Source organism: Medicago truncatula, chromosome 5 (assembly GCF_003473485.1).
Source record: "Medicago truncatula cultivar Jemalong A17 chromosome 5, MtrunA17r5.0-ANR, whole genome shotgun sequence".
In the NCBI taxonomy this organism is placed as follows: Eukaryota; Viridiplantae; Streptophyta; class Magnoliopsida; order Fabales; family Fabaceae; genus Medicago; species Medicago truncatula.
The window spans coordinates 42,242,743-42,259,905 of NC_053046.1; the positions used below are offsets into that span (position 1 = coordinate 42,242,743).

Sequence of the window (17,163 nt, forward strand, 5' to 3'; positions counted from 1 at the left end):
AATAAGTTCAAGTCAAGTTACCCCACGTTAAATTTAGCATTATTGATTCTTCTAAAAAAAAATAAAGCTAAGAACATAACTCTTAAGAGTTCCCTCAAAAAAAAATAAAAATTGTTCTTAGTATCAAACTCTGCACCAACTTGCTCTCCAATGGTAAAACCAATTTTTAGCCAATAAGAACATAGTTTAGAAAATGCTCTAACCCAGATTCCCAACATAATATGTTGATTACTGGATAAGGTCATTAATCCTATGACTTGCATTCATGCTTCTGTCGCAGCAGCAGCAGCTTGTCTGCATCAAACATCCAACATAAAAGGAGATCAAATTCATTCTACCGGTTTGTTTTTTAGATTGGGTGAAATTGCATGTAAAAAGAATCATCTGTGCTTGGAGGCACAAGCAATCAACAATACAGAGTGAAACTCTATTTAACAATCAGAAAATTCCAAGTGATTTTGATAGACATCAGAAAGTTCCATGCGCTTGTATTACTTTTCTGTCAACAAATGAACCTCTGGATACAGGAAATGCATGATTTCAATACCAACCACAAAGTGCAAAACTAGCGCAATAACACATCTGCACACATGCTACATAAATTGAATAACAAACTTTTGTAACTCAAGGATATCAAAACTTGAATAGTGGGTTTTTCTCCACAGGTTATATGGACTCCCAATATTCCCTGATCAAATCCAATTCTTTCTAATCAAGTTCTCATATATGCAAATGTCATTTTTCCTTCTAAATAAACCCTCTGTCCATCACATGTTATGAATGAACGAAGGTAAGAACCATATATTGCAAATCACAAAACTAATTCACAACAATCCTACAATAATAACGATGCACAAGCATGTATGCCAGACTTTGCCTCCAGAACTGACATTATCCCTCGCTGATTCCTCCCGTTACAGACATCTCATCACCGTTTGTCAATTCGTGTATTCAGATATAGAAACAAAGAAATCTGGTTTATAAGAAGTAGTCTGGTGCTGGTTTCTTGGCAGGTGCACCTCTTGATTCCTGTTTCATTAAAATTTAAAAATCAACATCAGCTAATCAATTTCCTCCTTGGTGGGGAGAGGGGAGACCCTAATGTAGCAAAGAACATAAACCACTAATTATTTACTCAAACATGCAAAGATAGTACATTCAAATGAAAAGTCCCTGATACATAGATTCAGTAGGATAAAAATATTGCAACCATGATGCATTAGCGGCACATTCTTTACCACATGAATCAATGGATTTGACGTTAAGGAACTGACACTAGTATTGCTTCTTTTTGAGGAAACAATCATCCATATAGCTTATATATGTACAGAGTTTAGAACAATAACAATCAATATCAAGTGACTTTGCCAACAAACCTGTGGGGCAGCATCAAACACACGAAACTGCTTATTAAGATTACCGTCTAACTCCAGAATCGCAGCTACATTACCACATCTGTAACAAAGGCGAAAATTTCTTATTAAATACACCAGAACACTAATAGTAACAGACATTTGAATTGACTATGTACCTGTAGCAATAATTTGGAGCTGACCAGACAGTAACTATCTGGTTATTGAACATCCATTTATATCCTTCCATTACCAACTGATGAGCTCGGCATATATAGTCAATGTTATTGGTGTGGTTAAAACCAGTAACAACACTGCCACCAAACAAGAAACCAGCACCACGGGGACTCAGACCCCATCCATCCACAATATCTTCAGGATCTGACCATAGGAGGTCACACATGGCACCGTCATGAGGTACCTCTTGCTTTCTATCAATAGTTCGTATCTGGATATGAATAATAAATAGCACATATAATGTAGCCTTTATATACGATCTAAAACTTCAGACACATAAATTAGGGTAGAATTTCAAACCTGATCCAATGTTGAAATAGCAGGAGAAAGACCACCATGAACACTGAAAATCTTGTTTTCAATTAGAGCAGACAAGCTGCAGTTTATAGTTATCAACAAAGGAAAGTCAATAGCAGAAATGCAAGATAAAACAAATAAGTTTGTAAATGAATACATATAATGTTTCCGTTAAAACCCTATTTTCCTTTTTGGTTATTTCTATACTCAAGAAATGCTGACAATACACAATATTTGACAATCTTTTCTACACTCTCTCTATTACTATGTGAACGCCCATGCAGCCTCATTCGATAAACAGGCGCCCAATCTCTAAAAGAGTGCGGTGTTAGTATTTTTCTTCAATATATTATTTGATGAGGCTGTCAAAATATTTGGCCAATGGTTCTTGAAATCACCCACCTCAACCCTTTTCCTCTTAAAATACACAGACAGGCTACATATAGCATCCTTCGAGTCTTAGCCTAGCTCCTATCCACCTAAACCCTGTTCCTCTAAAATAGAAAGGATAATGCATACACTTTTCAAGTAACAGTGTCAATGGTAGACACCCTTCAACCATGAATTTGACAGTCGAAAGAATAACAAAGAAAATCACAAGAAGCAGCCCCTGTACCCAAAATAGACGGAAAAAAGAGAGATCTCAGCAACAGTATGGTATGAAAAATGTAGTCTGTGGTAATTCGAACATTTCAGAAATTTAATAGAAAATCAAGCATTACTTTTTTGAAGGGGTAGCTTAGCTCCTAGTGCAAGATTAAATCAATTTAATGTTTATATTAATATCTCAATCTGCACAAAGCTCCGACGAGTTGTTGGGGGTCTGGGGAGGGTAGATGTAGACAGTCTTACTCCGCGAAAGGAAATACTGTTTCTAGGATTTCACCCCATGATCACAAGGAAACAATCTTACAGTTGTGCCAAGATTCACCCTCTACACAGAAACACATGTACCAATAAAATCTAGACATCTAGATAGCAGCATACCTTAAGTAATCAAATATGTCAGTACAATATCTCCAAACATTTACTGAACCATATTTCCGAAGGCACTCGTCATAGAAACCGTATACCTGTCAAGTGATGGATATTGAGTAAGTATTCCGAAGTTAAAAAATGCTGAGAAAAACTCCAGTGACATTTTCCCTTTCACTTTCATTCATTATTCCACTTCAGCTAATAGACAAACCTGTGTGATCTGACGACTTTCATGGTTTCCCCTAATGAGCGTTATCCGATCTGGATATCTCACCTGATTGTATGTCAATAATTAGTTACAAAAATGATGAACGAAGTGAAAGCACAGATAATGACTCAAAAGGAATATGAGTCATCCATCCAACAACTCTTATAACCTAGTGGTCACAAAACCCGTTTAACTATTGTTTTTTGTTTAATGAAATTATAAAAAAAGAATTTAATAAGACAGCTAACTCAAAACTTATTTAAATCTATGGTACAAATAAGTTATTGAGAGATAACCAAAGCAGAAAGAAGAAGTCCCAGGCATTCTTCCTAAAAAATAAAGAAAATATAATAGAGAAAAACATAAGTGAACAGCCCATTTGCATTATAGATAAAGCAACAACAATAACAGTCAAGCATTTTCTCACGTGGTACATGGACCAATCAACAACACAACTTTCTCATGTATTAAGTTCAGAAATATATCATTTATCTCCAAATCTCTATATAGTCTGTGGTTTGACCTATAGATTTTCTTAATCTCCCTCCACCTCCAACTTCAGCGTTCTCAATTGCAGATGGTTGAAATAGAGGTTTGTAGAAATTTTTCTATGCTACAGACTATCGCGCAGCTATTTTGTTAACACCTTGTACTAAATTGCGTATCAGGGAACAACAATGTTCTGTTCAAATTCCACTACGCAGTAGCACAATAGAGCTCCTGTTTGACAACACTGTCTAACTATTGGATATCCTCTCACTAGTCACCCCTCATTATAGACAAAGGACTCCCTAAAAAATACATGAACAGCAGAAAAGAAACCTACAGAGTGGGTGCAAAGTTGCAAGTAAAATGCTGTCTTCAGAGGGTAAATATAATTACCGAGTGAAAAAGGCCAACATATGCATAACATTCCATCCAAGTGCACCAACAACCAGCCAAAAGAACAAAATTTGAATGCATCTCACTCTCATTTTCACCAATAAAACCACAATACTAGATTACTAAAAGACCATCAATAAGCCTCCTCCAGCAGATTTTCAAGTTTCGCCATTCATGCCATCCCACACAGACTTGTAGAATTTTATTTCAATAATAGCAAATTGTGTTCCCCAAAAAAAAAGCATTGAGTTCACTCAAATACATTACACTATCCTATCACCAATCCCACAACCTAGAGATCATAAGAACAGATTTCTATCCTAAGATAAATTAACAATTGAGCAAACTCACTGAAGGGTTCTTGTAATTGTTGTAAGGCAGCCAAAAGATCTAAAATCCAAAAACATACAAAACCACACACACACACAAACTACAATATTCTCTAAAAGAACCACTGAACATGCTTCTAGCAAGCTGGAAACCATAAGGGCGTATTTCTATACTAAGATAAATAACCATTGAGCCAAACGCAGACCCAAATCATACAAGACCACACAAAAGAAACTAGAATATTCTCTAAAGTAACTGTTCAACATGCATCTAACTTCAAATTTTACCGCCACAAAAATCTTGCCCGAGAAGAATGAAAGATTATCACCTTGAGAGCGAGCAAAAGCAGAAATGTTTCGACGGAGTAAAATCCTCTATCAACAAAATCCCCGAGGAACAAATAATTTGTTTTAGGGCAATCACCACCAACTTTAAAAAGCTCCTTCATGTCATAAAACTGTCCATGAATATCCCCACATATCTACACACAATAAAAACAAAGTAATCAGTTCCAGTAACATAAAAAATCAAAAGCAGATCATAAAATCCCATTCCCAACTACACTGTCACTTCGCATTCGCATGTATCCATCCCCATATGATACTATGAACATGAAACAAAACAGAAAGCAATAAACTTTATAAATTGATCAATAATATAAAAGGGGAAGAAAAAAAACCTAACAGACCCCTTTGATAAAGTGACCCTAACATCTATTTCATTACATAAGTATAATTATTATAATGTGATGTGCCCTAAAATATATAAATTGATACACCAAGCAAAAGTAGTTCTTAACGTAACATATTATAGTAAAAATACCCAAGCAAAAGTAGTTCTTAACCTAACATATTATAGTAAAAAAATCTAAATGGAAATTATGACTCCACTACCCTATTTTACTGAGCATGACCAAATTCTTTTTTAATAAGTAATAACCTAATACGTGAATCCAATCAATATTCTAAAAATAATAATTTCAAAGCAATAATAAACTCTGAATTGATAAAAATGACAGGAAAAAAAAAAGCCCTGTTTGTCTAAACAACTTAATTTGTAGCTTATATGATAAGCACTTATCATGATAATTGCTTATGCATAAGCTATTTCTATCACAAAAGATTTAGGGTCTGTTTGGATGGGCTTATTTTTGAGCTTATGAAAAACAGTTTATGCAAATAAATAAGCTTTTATGTTAATTCATAAGTTCTCACTAACGAAAATTGAATCTTCATAAGGTGATTTTTCATAAACAACCTTGATAAGCTTATGAATAATACATAAAAGCTTATTTGTTTGCATAAGCTAAAAAGTAAGCCAATACAAACGTGCCCTAAATCAAGTTATATTTTTTTTGCATAAACTATTAGCTATTTTCATAGCCTATCTAGAAGAACCTATGAAAAAAAAGCTGAAAACAGCTTATGACATGCTCATAAGCTATTTTCATAAGTTATTGTCAAACAGTCTCACAAAACTTATGCCAGCATATAAGCTAAAATACGTTAAACCATTCCAAACAGACCTAAAACCTACCAAATCTCATTGAAAAAGTGACGCTAGAAATAAAATCAATTTTCATTACGGTAAGTGTTATTACTTATTGCAGTGTACCCTAGATAAATTGAAATTCCAAGTGAAATTAGTTCTTATTCTTAAAACCTAACATATTAAATAAAATAAAAAAAATCAAAATGAACTACCCTATTTGATTGAACTTGAGCAATAAAAAAAAAAAAATGGTAACAAGTGAAAACGCAGTAAGTGAATCGAGCATGACCCAGAAAGTAAAAGTGGAAATTGAAGGTATAAGAAGTAAAAATGGGGTTGTGAATAGTAAGGTAGCTTACGGTGACAGGAGCATCAACCCTTTGAACATTACTTTCTTCAACAAGGATTTCTATGGCTTTGAGACAGAGAGATTTGACTTCAGATTCTTTCAATGGTTCGCATCTCTTCAGTTGCTCTATCTGCCTGTCTAGGTCTGACATCTCTCACAGTTCACACTCTACTGCTACTCTGTGGAGAGTATCTCTGCTTCTTCTTCAATTTGCTTTTCGCAGTTCCTCTTTATTTATTTATTTTCGTATATTTCCAAATCATTCAATTCAATTATACTTGGTTTTTGTGTGTCGGACCAACAGGGAAGCTCCTCTCCTCACATCAATTTCTAACCACGTCAAAATACCATATTATTAATTAATATTTTCAAATAACTCTTTTTATAACTTTTTTAAAAATAATTTTTTAAATAATTGTTTTCTTTTTATTTTAAAAAACTGTTTTTTAATTTATTATGATGTATCAGACTTGTATTATAGATCAAATACATTATTTAATCAACAAATCTAAAAAAAAATGATTTTTTTTGTTTATAAAAATGGTCGTTTGGGTTGTATCGATGTATCCCCGTTTTAATTGTACCTGAATTAATGTCTAATGTCCCAATCTCTGTATCTTCACTTTTATTTATTTTAATCTTCCTTTTGAAAAAGAAAAAAAAAACAAGTTGGAGGTTGTAATAATTTTTGTTTGAAAATATTTAGGGTGTAAGTGTGAGCCAAAACCAGGGGTGTTCAAATCCAAACTAAAACCGCAAACCGATTCAAAAAAAATCGAAAACTGCAAAAAAACCAAATATATTTGGATGCGTTTGGATATTGTTTTGTAAAAACCGCTAAGATCGGAACGGATTTTGGATTACTTTTTCAAAACCGAACCGAAACGCAAAAATAAATATTTTTTCTCCAACAATACCGCAAAAATAAATATTAATACTTATTTATTCTTTTATTAGTATTATATATTGCATTATTATGTTGTTTGTTAAATTTTAATCTTATATATTGCACTAATTTAATCTATATTATTATTACTTCATATGTTTAAAAATAATCAATAATTTTCATACTATAATTTTATCTTTTTTAATATATTTTGCATCAAACCTATTATTTTACCTATTTGTGTAATATTAATATTAATAAAGAAAAATTATTCCTTAAAAAAGATTAAATAAAAAAATATATTTTGCATTTTGAACATCCAAAAATCGATCCAAATTAAACAGCATATAATTGGATCGGTTCGGATCAGATTTTTTTAAAATACTCATCCAAATCGAACCAACCACATGTGATTTTTATTTTGAATCGGTTGACATTTTACCTTAAAACCGATCCAAACCGCACCGCGAACACCCCTAACCAAAACCTCCCCCTTCCCATGCGTGTCAATCCAAAACCAATGATATAATGAATTCGAAGATCTAAATCAAACCAATTCAATCGGTTTGGTTTTTCTTCTTGTTCAGGTCCTTTATTAATTTGTGTATTTAAATCACATCATTCAAAATTGATCCTCTTAAACTTGAATTAAACCATTTTTTACAATAAATTAGTTTTTTATCTTGAAAAAATATATGTTGTGTTATTTTATGTTTTCATCGTAGTTTGTGTATAAAGTGGTTAACGAGCTCATATTAAAACGAATCGTGAATTTATTGACCTTTCGATAAAACTTTTAATTGTGAGAGGACACTTTCTAATACTCGCTCCGTCTTTAAATAATAGTCTTTTAAGGTTGATGCACGGATAAGAAAATAATTAATTATGTTGATTTTGATGATAAAATTAGTATCATTTACTAAAACACCCTTATTAATTGTAGTTAGTAGAATAATTAAGCTGGATGGAGTTCAATAAATAAGGGTATTATAATGGAAAAAATAATAAATGTTGCATTGGTATTCTAAAGTTATAATTATTTTGAGAAAAAAAAATGGATAAAAAGACAATTATTGTGAGATGGTGGGAGTACATTGGAAGATTAACACCAAAAACCGCAGTTGGTGTATTTTTTTACTTTTTAAAATCTATTTGCTTCTTTCAATAGTATAAAAATATACTTCATCCGTTTCTAAATATAAGCAAAATTGATTTGTTAGATTCATTCATTTAATGATGTATGTGGTCCATATTATGAACCACATACATTATTAAATGAATGAACTTAAAAAGTCAATTTTACTTGTATTTAAAAATAGAAGGAGTATAATGTTTGAATAAAATTAATTCACGAGAAACTTAAATTTTAAGAATATCACCTAATTGAACCAAACAAATTTTTTTTTTTTTAAGGATGAACCAAACAAACTTGTTCTCCAGGATCCCTCAAAAAACAAAAAAACAAAACTTGTTCGTCAGGAGTTTGCTTGGATTTTATGAGAAATTATTGTAAAATCAAACCATTTAATCCAATTATTTTACATTAATTTGAATTGATTTTAGACTTAATTGTATTTTTTATACTTCAAGTCTCTCCATTTCTTGACTCTTCAAGTTTTTTAATTGAGAAACTTGAAGGGTAAAATATAAGATTAAGCCTTAATTTTAATTAAAAAAATTCAAACCAACACCTTACACTCCAAAAATATTAAGACATTGTATGCTTTTCTTAATGCGTGTCAAAAAGACATATCATGAAATTTATAAATAGAAATTAAGAAATAATAACGAGTGTCTTCTAGATACTTTTTAAGGACTTTAATTGATAAGTTTTTTCCACTATTTTTATTGTGTTAACGTTTAAAAATTATGAACTCTGTTTATTACCTTAACGTTTGTTACAAATGTCTATACATATGATTATATTTAAATCTCCGGAATAACCATGTCTGCGGATCTGCAACGTGGATGATGTCAAAGTCATTAATTGGATCTGCACTGGATCGAAGCTGATATAAGAATCTGAACCGATCAAATAGCCGAGAGAAATAAGAAAAACAAACAACGTCGCTCAAAGCCGACAAACAAACCAACGTCATACGAAGACGACGAAATCACAAAATAAAAAACGAAATAGATGTGAAAATCATTTATTTCAATAAAATGGAAAGAGAAAAACGAGTTAGATGAGTGATTTTGAGTCAAAAATTGACCCTGATCACCCTCTTTGATGGATGAAGGAGAAGAAATTAGGATTTTGGTGACGGCTGACAAGATAGAAAATGAAAAGAGAAAACACTCTTAATAAAATGATACTTTTATTTGTTATTTTCTTTACATAGATAGTTAGATAGATGTTTTTAATAAATTAAAAATCGATATTTGCCTCTTAAAAAAAAATATCGTAGTATTTAACTTTTTGAAATGATACTTTTAGATTTTAAAATTTATGAAGAGTACTTTACAAATTCTCGTCAACAAAACTCATGAAATTTTGTATTTACATTAACAAGATAAACTTCAATAATTATCTAATTCTTTTTTATATAAGACAAATATTAATTTATGCGTTCAAGGATATATGTTAATGAACTTATTAAAGAAATATACGCATAAAAAGTCGTGCATTAAACTTTTAAAAAATAAATATATAATATTTTTCAATGCAAAATTGCTTTTTTTAGGTTGCTTAACATGTGCTTTTATGACACAAGTTAACATAACCTTTATATAATTACTTGTAAAATAACACGGGTCTTTTATTAGTATTAGTTTTTTTTCGTTGTTGTGCTGAGGTTTGAACTCAAACCTTACATATATGATATATGCCATGGTTTATTATTAAACTTAGGGTTAATAGGTCTTTACCCCCCTGTAATATAGGGCACTTTTGGTTTTGCCCCCTGTAAAATTTTTTTTTTAGATTCCGTCCTTGTAAAATGAAGATTCTTCAAGATTGCCCCCTGAGCCCTATGACTCAGCAGAATCTATGATGTGGCACCTACATGGCATTTTTTTTTTATTTTTCATTTTTTTTTGGATGCCAAGTGTAAAAAATAATTTACATGTCATTTAAAATTAAAAAAAAATAAAAAAATCTATTTTTTTAAAAAACGAAAAATAATTTAAAAATCAGAAAAAAATAGAAAATTTTTTTCAAAAATTTAAAAAATTGAAATTTTTTTTTTAAAATAAAGTTCCAGATTTTTTTTAAAATACTTCCTAATTATTTTTAAAAAAATTTAAAAATTCAGATTTTAAAAAAAAATTAAGTTCCGGATTTTTGTTAAAATCAGAAAAAACATGCAGATTTTTTTAATTTAATTTTTAAAATAAAAAAAATATTTTATATTTCAAAATCTTTATTCCAGAAATTTTATAAATTCTTTTTTGAAATTAAATAATTAGAAAAAAATTCAAATATTTTTTACAATTTCAAAAAAATTAGATAATACTTTTTTTTTTTTTTCCAAATTTTATAATTTTAATTTAATTCGGATTTTTTTTTTTAAATTTAATATAATTTTTTTGGAAAATTTGGAAATATATTAAGTTTGAGAATGGAAACGGTATACCATATGGGTTTTCCTGTCATTGATGGGAAATATATTAAGTTAGCATTTAGAAAAAAATTCAAAAAATATATTCCTGAATTTTTACGAATTTATTTTTTATTTAAAAAAATAAAAATAAAATCATTTTTTTTCTGAAATTAGGAAGTATTTTAAAAAAAAAAAAACTGGATTTTATAAAAAAATTCAAAAACAAATCAGAATTTTTTCTAAATTTAAAATTTTCGAAAATATCTGAAGTTAAGATTTTAAAAATTTATATAAAATCAATTTTTTTTTCCAGATTAAATATTTGGAATTTAAAAACATTTATATCCAAATTTTTAAAAATTAAAATATTTTTCAGAATTTTCATTCTTTGTAGAAAAAATTAAAAAAACTTTTTTATTTCGAAAAAAATCTGAATGTTTTTTAATTTCGAAAAAGATAAGACAATTTTCTATTTCGGAAAAAAATCTAATGTTTTTTAATTTTTGGAAAAAAAATCTAATTTTTTTTTCGATTTAAAAAAATAGTTTGAATTTTTTCAGATTTTTTAAAATTTTGGAAATTAATTTTCAGATTTTTTAAAATATGATTTTCGGTTTTTTAAATTGTATTTTTTATTTTAATTTTTTTAAATAAAAATGAAGTGTAAACTATTTTTTACACGTGGCAAGCAAAAAAAAATAAAAAATAAAAAGAAAAAGCCATGTAGGCGCCACATCATAGATTCTGCTGAGTCACAGGGCTCAGGGGGCAATCTTGAAGAATCTTCATTTTACAAGGAAGGAATCTAAAAAAAAAATTTTACAGGGGCCAAAACCAAAAGTGCCCTATATTACAGGGGGGTAAAGACCTATTAACCCTTAAACTTACAAGACAAGCTTAACTAAAAAGCAGATTGATTGATTTTTTTTTTTTTGACATGCAGCAGATTGATTGATTAATTTACAAAGAATATTTAATTTTGAGTATTGCTGTTGACACATCATGTTTGACTAAGAATATACGAGTAAAATATCAAAATACTTCTCGGTAGTTAACTGCCGAGGAAATACGAAATCGACTGCAGTTAACTTCCGAGGAAAACTTCGGCAGGTAACTCCCGAGAAAAACTGAAAACTTCGGCAGTTAACTGCCGAGGAAACCTCAAACATGTTTTTTTTGACAAAAACCATAAATTGTCATTAATAATATTGATTGATTTTGAATGATTCAATCATTATTTTGGTACGTTTCAAACAATTGGAGTATTATACTTATGAATATATATTTTAATAAGAATAACATTTAAATCAGTGTAAAATTAAGCATTTGAATATTGTTTTGCACATTACTTAAATAAAAATAATAATAAAAAATCGTTAAAATAATTGTGCACAACGATTTTTTTAAGGTATAATATGTTGTTATATTTTCTATATTAAAATAATTGTGCATAAAGATTTTTTTTATTTAAGTAATTTACAAAACAATATTCAAATATTTAATTTTTATACTTATTGAAATGTTTTTGAGTACTTAAATATGCTCTTTATTTTTTTGGTCAAGATTTAAATGATATTCTTATTAAGATATGTATATATGCATAAATATAATACTGCAATTGTTTGAAACGTTCAAAATAATAATTAAAACATTCAAAATCAATAAATATAATTAATGACAATTTATGGTTTAAAAAAAAAAAAAACAGGTTTGAGGTTTCCTCGACAGTTAACTGCCGAAGTTTTCAATTTTTCTCAGACAACCGATTCCATAACTCGGCAGTTAACTGCCAAAGAAAATATTTGAGTAAATTACTGATGTTTCTCGGCAAATGCATATGTCAACAACAATTCTCTTTAATTTTAGGGATGCTTGTGATTGAGAAGCATGACATGATCCAAATCTACTGCACCGAGCGAAGCCGAAGAGAGCAAGAAAGTAAAAAAAAAAAAAAAAAAAAAGAAAAAGAAGTGACAAATGGACAGCGAAAACGACGCCGAATTGAATGAAATATTGATGCAAAGCTTTTCAACCTTGCGACGTGAAGAAAACGACGGTGCCGCTTGGTGGTGCCACCGTACGCTACCTTCCACCATCTTCCCAAAACGACATTGTATCCTTCACCTCCTTCATCTTCCTCATCCTCTTACTCACGATCGAACACAATTCCCATTCTGAACGGTGATGTATTCTTTTCCTTCTTTTATCATCGTTATTCAAATTCAAATTACGCTTTTTCGTTTGATTTAGAAATTCATCATTCTCATATATGAGAAACTTTAAATTTCGTCTCTGATTATTCATTTTAGTTTCTGTTAAGACACTTAGGCGGTATTATTGATTTTCGTCTCTGATTATTGATTACTCTATTTCATAGAACAAATAAGGAAGTTAAAGAGTTTAGGATATCATGATCATCTTTTTAGAAAACTTATTCTGCAATTTTTTCATTTAAGAAATTAATATTCTTCTGTTTTCTTACAATGTTTGATGTGTGCAAAGTTTCAAGGAATAGTAAGATGAAGGAAGAGATCATTACTATTAATATAAAATGTGACTAGAAAAAGGACAAAGGTTAACATTCTCTTAGAACGGTGACATGGAGTATGACATTATTGTCAGGTTAGGTGTAGTCACACGAAGTCCCTAACATTGGACAAAGAACCATGAGAAGGGGATTTTAAAAATTAAGATTATTGACATTAATTATTCGTTCTCAGCAACAATTTGATATGATTGTAGGAGTCTTAAGTTGAATCACGTATTCACATGGTGAATATACGATGTGCATGCTATTTATGGGAGTGAGTAGCAAGAATACTTTAGTGGTGAATTTGAGCACTTATTGAGGGCTAGAATACCAAGGTGCCATACTTGATTTTTTGGGTTTTTTGTCGGGTATGGATTTAAGTTAAATATTGTTGGTTTTCCATTATTAAACTACTCTATTGTTAAGCATCAATGAATCAAATAGGTAATAGAGTAATTTTACCAACAAAACTTAACTACCTATTTGTTTCACCAAGATTGGTGCTTTTGGTCATAAACTTACGATTATTACCCTGTAAGAAAGCCCAAAAAATCCCTAGTATTATAGCCTTAGTAAGTACTCAAATTCACCCCTGAAGTGTTCTTGCTATCCACAAACATAAATAACATGCACATTATATATTCACGACGTGCATGAACAAAAATTTATGTGATTCAACTTACGATCCTCCTCAAATCAAATTTTTTCTTAAGAGTTAGACCTGAGGGTTACTTGATGACAATAATCTTAATTTGAAAATCTCATTCATTCTTTGGTTATTGGCATTCCTTTGTTAGGCACTTCATGCACATCGCCAGATGACTACACCTTGTAATGGGACCAACAAGCGTTATTTTTGGTTAATCATTACCCTCCCTTGTATAATGAGCACATGGTTTCTAGTCAATTACAAAAACAACATCTGCTGGGATGATTCCATACCTCTGGTCACCCTTCTCTGACTAGGTAACCTTTGTCCCTTTTTTCCAGCCAGGTTTTATGTTAATAGTAACAATCTCCTCCTTGGTCTTACCATTCTTAAATTGAATTGCACACGTCAAACATTGTAAGCAAACAAAAAATATTAACTTCTTCGATGAATGAACTGTAAAAGAAATTTTCTAAAAAGATGATCACGGTAGTATAACTTGCCAATTCTTTCACTGTTTCTACTATGTGATAGAGTAATTTGATAAACTACCATAATAAAGTTCTTCTGAATCTTTTACCTTTGGATATATTAAGACCTCGAGATAACAGAGTCCACTACTTTAGGGATACTAGTAGATTGTGAAATTTTATCCTTTATGGGTTTTACTATGCAATTAGAATTTTTCTTGTGCAAATGATATTGAATGTAACAATTATATATCACATGTGTCATGTAGTGTTTCTAGTCTCTGTAGTTAATTGGTTTTTTATTTTGGTATAATTTAATGAAAATCTTGTTGTGTAGAAGTTCCATTGACCACTTCTTTATATGAAACCACTGTATTTGATTTCATTCTTTCAGGTCAATGGCTTCTTCAGATGCATGGGTGAAGGAATATAATGAAGCAACGAAACTTGCCGAGGATATCAGCAGCATGGTTTCTGAGTGGAGTTCCTGTCCTGCATCTGGACCGGAAGCCCAGCGGCAATCATCTTCTACAAGAAAGAAGATTACAATATTAGGGACTAGGCTTGATAGCTTGCAATCCCTTTTATCAAAGCTTCCTGGAAAGCAGCCTCTGTAAGTGTGTAGTTGTTCATCATTCTGGTTTAAAATGTTCATGTCCATTGTTTATTGTAGAATCTTCCTATTTACCTGGATCTTCAACACAACACCCTTTCACAGTTTCACTCTATACATATATATCACTTTCATTGTTTTCCTTCTTCTGTGGAAACGTGCGCATACTGTACCTTAAAGAGGATTTTTTTGCATGTGAGAATATAAGATTAGCCTCACTCCACAGTAAGCATGCATCACAGCCCTGCCTTTTCTGTTTTCACATACAAACATGATCTCTGCTGCCTTGTTACTTAAAGTTGAAGAATGTCTAGCTCTCTCTCTCTCTCTCTCTCTATATATATATATATATATCTATTTAGTACTTTTAACTGTTAAACAATTAATAACTCTTGATTATGTTAAAGTTGAAGAATGTCTTGTTCTATGTACTCTTAGAGCAGTCTCAACATTTGATTAGAATCTGCACTTTTAGTTGAATCTCTTTTATCAAACTTTCCTGGAAAGCAGCCTCTATCAGTGTTTCTTTTTTCTCTTTCAAATAATAGATCAACAGTGAGGAAAGGGTGGTCATTGGTGTTTCCTTTTTGAATGGGGTACACCTAAGATATGGTCTGATCTAGGGATATCTTCACTGGAGTAACACTAAGTTCTAGAAATTAATTGATATGCACTGACACTGAGAGTGTTTTACACATCAGTTCTGCTATATGGTGCAAACTCTGTTGGGCGAAAAGTAATGAATACGCGCAAAAGTAAATTTTCAACGTGCAGTTTCTCAATTTATTTTGAAAATATAAGATTAAATAAAATATTTAAAAAAATACATAACCCTTGACCCTTAATGTGTTCACAGCAAGTTCAATTCAACCACACCGCAAATGGTTTCCACTATTTAAATCTCAACATGAGTTCACCTCTGTCTCCTCTTACTATCACCTACAAAAAGCTTACTTCTTGTGAGATTGTGGTTAAGCGAAAAGCAAGAATCGGCCCACGTTGGAACCTCCGCAAACCGGAAATGACCATGCCCTCCACCACAACTAAACCTATGCAAGACCATCACAAACTTTGGTGGGTTCACTTTTTTGGTGATGGTGTCAGCAACGAGTGGATGCCAGTGAAGCAATCATGAAAATTAGCAAACCGGAGTTTAGAGATGGAGAATCGGTGTGTGGGTTGGTTGTCGATTTTATTCAAAACTTATTAATTAGCGACTATACCACATCATTCGTCGATTTTTGCTGGGTTGGTTTTTGTACCACCCAACATTTTCCTTTACACATATAGCCAATTAAATCACATCATAATGTCATTTTGTTATGTTAATAGTTACACATCTCCATTAATATTTATATGGTGAGATTTGATACGATGAATGTGTAATAAAGTTTTACACTGACAGTTCTTACAAATTAAATCCTAAATTCTATGTTACTAGAATGACACGATTTGTGTGATTAATAGAAGAGGCAGTGTCTTCAATTCAGCTTGAATTTGTAGGACGAAGCAACATTATTGTTTTGTGAAGTGTGTTTCATTTGATTTTTGTAGATCCGAGAAGGAGGAGAATCGTCGAATGGACATGCTTGCAAATTTGAGATCAAAAGTTAACCAAATGGCTTCTACTCTGAACATGTCAAATTTTGCAAACAAGGATAGGTTGGTTGGTCCAGAAGTAAAACCAGATGTAATGAGTAGAACTGTTGGCCTGGACAACAACGGACTTGTTGGATTTCAACGACAAATTATGAAAGGTTACTTAAGTAGATTGTTTGACAATATATTACTTGGAATCTGTTCTTTCAATCTGATAGCACTCTTTTTTTTTTTTTTGTTTGACAAACTTATTAATTATACACACTAAAAAAAATTAGCGAGAAATTTTCTAGGTTGACAATTTTTTTTGTACAAATTATTTTTACGTTGACAAATTTTAATTGGTATATAGTTCATTTTTTCTTCTAATAACTAGCTCAATTGGTAAAATGCCGAAATTGTTAGGCCGGGTGCCATGATCGGAGTTCGAACCCCGATACCTCCACTTGTGTGTGTGAGTTTATAATGGCTTTGCCATTTCGTCTATCTACCAAAAAAAAAAAAAGACAATGCCATTTTGTAATATATATTTTTTTTTTTATCTTTTCTTTTACATCTAATTACTTATTACATTTATCTTTTTCTTTCTTTTACAAAAGAGTGTCTTACGATGTTATGAACATGTATGTAAAAAATATTTTAAAAATTTAGAAGTTTAAACATAATTAAACAAATTTTAATTTAACAGGGACTAAAAACACTAACAGAAAATTTTGTAGGGATTAAAAAGTGTGATTTATTTTTATAGGG

The 17,163-nt window shown here is 30.8% G+C and overlaps 2 protein-coding genes across 4 annotated transcripts; one reads left to right on the top strand and one right to left on the bottom strand.

Moving 5' to 3' along the window:
- Positions 1 to 465: 465 nt before the first annotated feature.
- LOC11426801 (serine/threonine-protein phosphatase PP-X isozyme 2) lies at positions 466 to 6,429 on the bottom strand. The gene is made up of 8 exons (XM_003617608.4): positions 6,135 to 6,429; positions 4,613 to 4,765; positions 3,076 to 3,138; positions 2,874 to 2,959; positions 1,890 to 1,965; positions 1,532 to 1,800; positions 1,377 to 1,455; positions 466 to 1,029 (listed from the first exon to the last, which is right to left on the bottom strand). The coding sequence occupies exons 1-8, from the start codon at positions 6,273 to 6,275 to the stop codon at positions 979 to 981; spliced, it is 918 nt and encodes a 305-aa protein (XP_003617656.1). The 5' UTR covers positions 6,276 to 6,429; the 3' UTR covers positions 466 to 978.
- A 5,983-nt stretch (positions 6,430 to 12,412) lies between these two features.
- On the top strand, positions 12,413 to 16,785 carry LOC11433054 (syntaxin-51). Of its 3 annotated transcripts, none has more exons than XM_024783246.2 (3): positions 12,413 to 12,738; positions 14,596 to 14,814; positions 16,369 to 16,785. In XM_024783246.2, coding segments are annotated over exons 1-3 (534 nt in total). In that variant the 5' UTR covers positions 12,413 to 12,736; the 3' UTR covers positions 16,682 to 16,785. The 3 variants fall into 3 exon arrangements, with proteins under 3 accessions (XP_024639014.2, XP_024639015.2, XP_003617659.2); XM_024783247.2 differs by having other exon boundaries at positions 12,415 to 12,733; XM_003617611.4 differs by lacking the exon at positions 12,413 to 12,738 and adding an exon at positions 12,751 to 14,048.
- Positions 16,786 to 17,163: the final 378 nt, after the last annotated feature.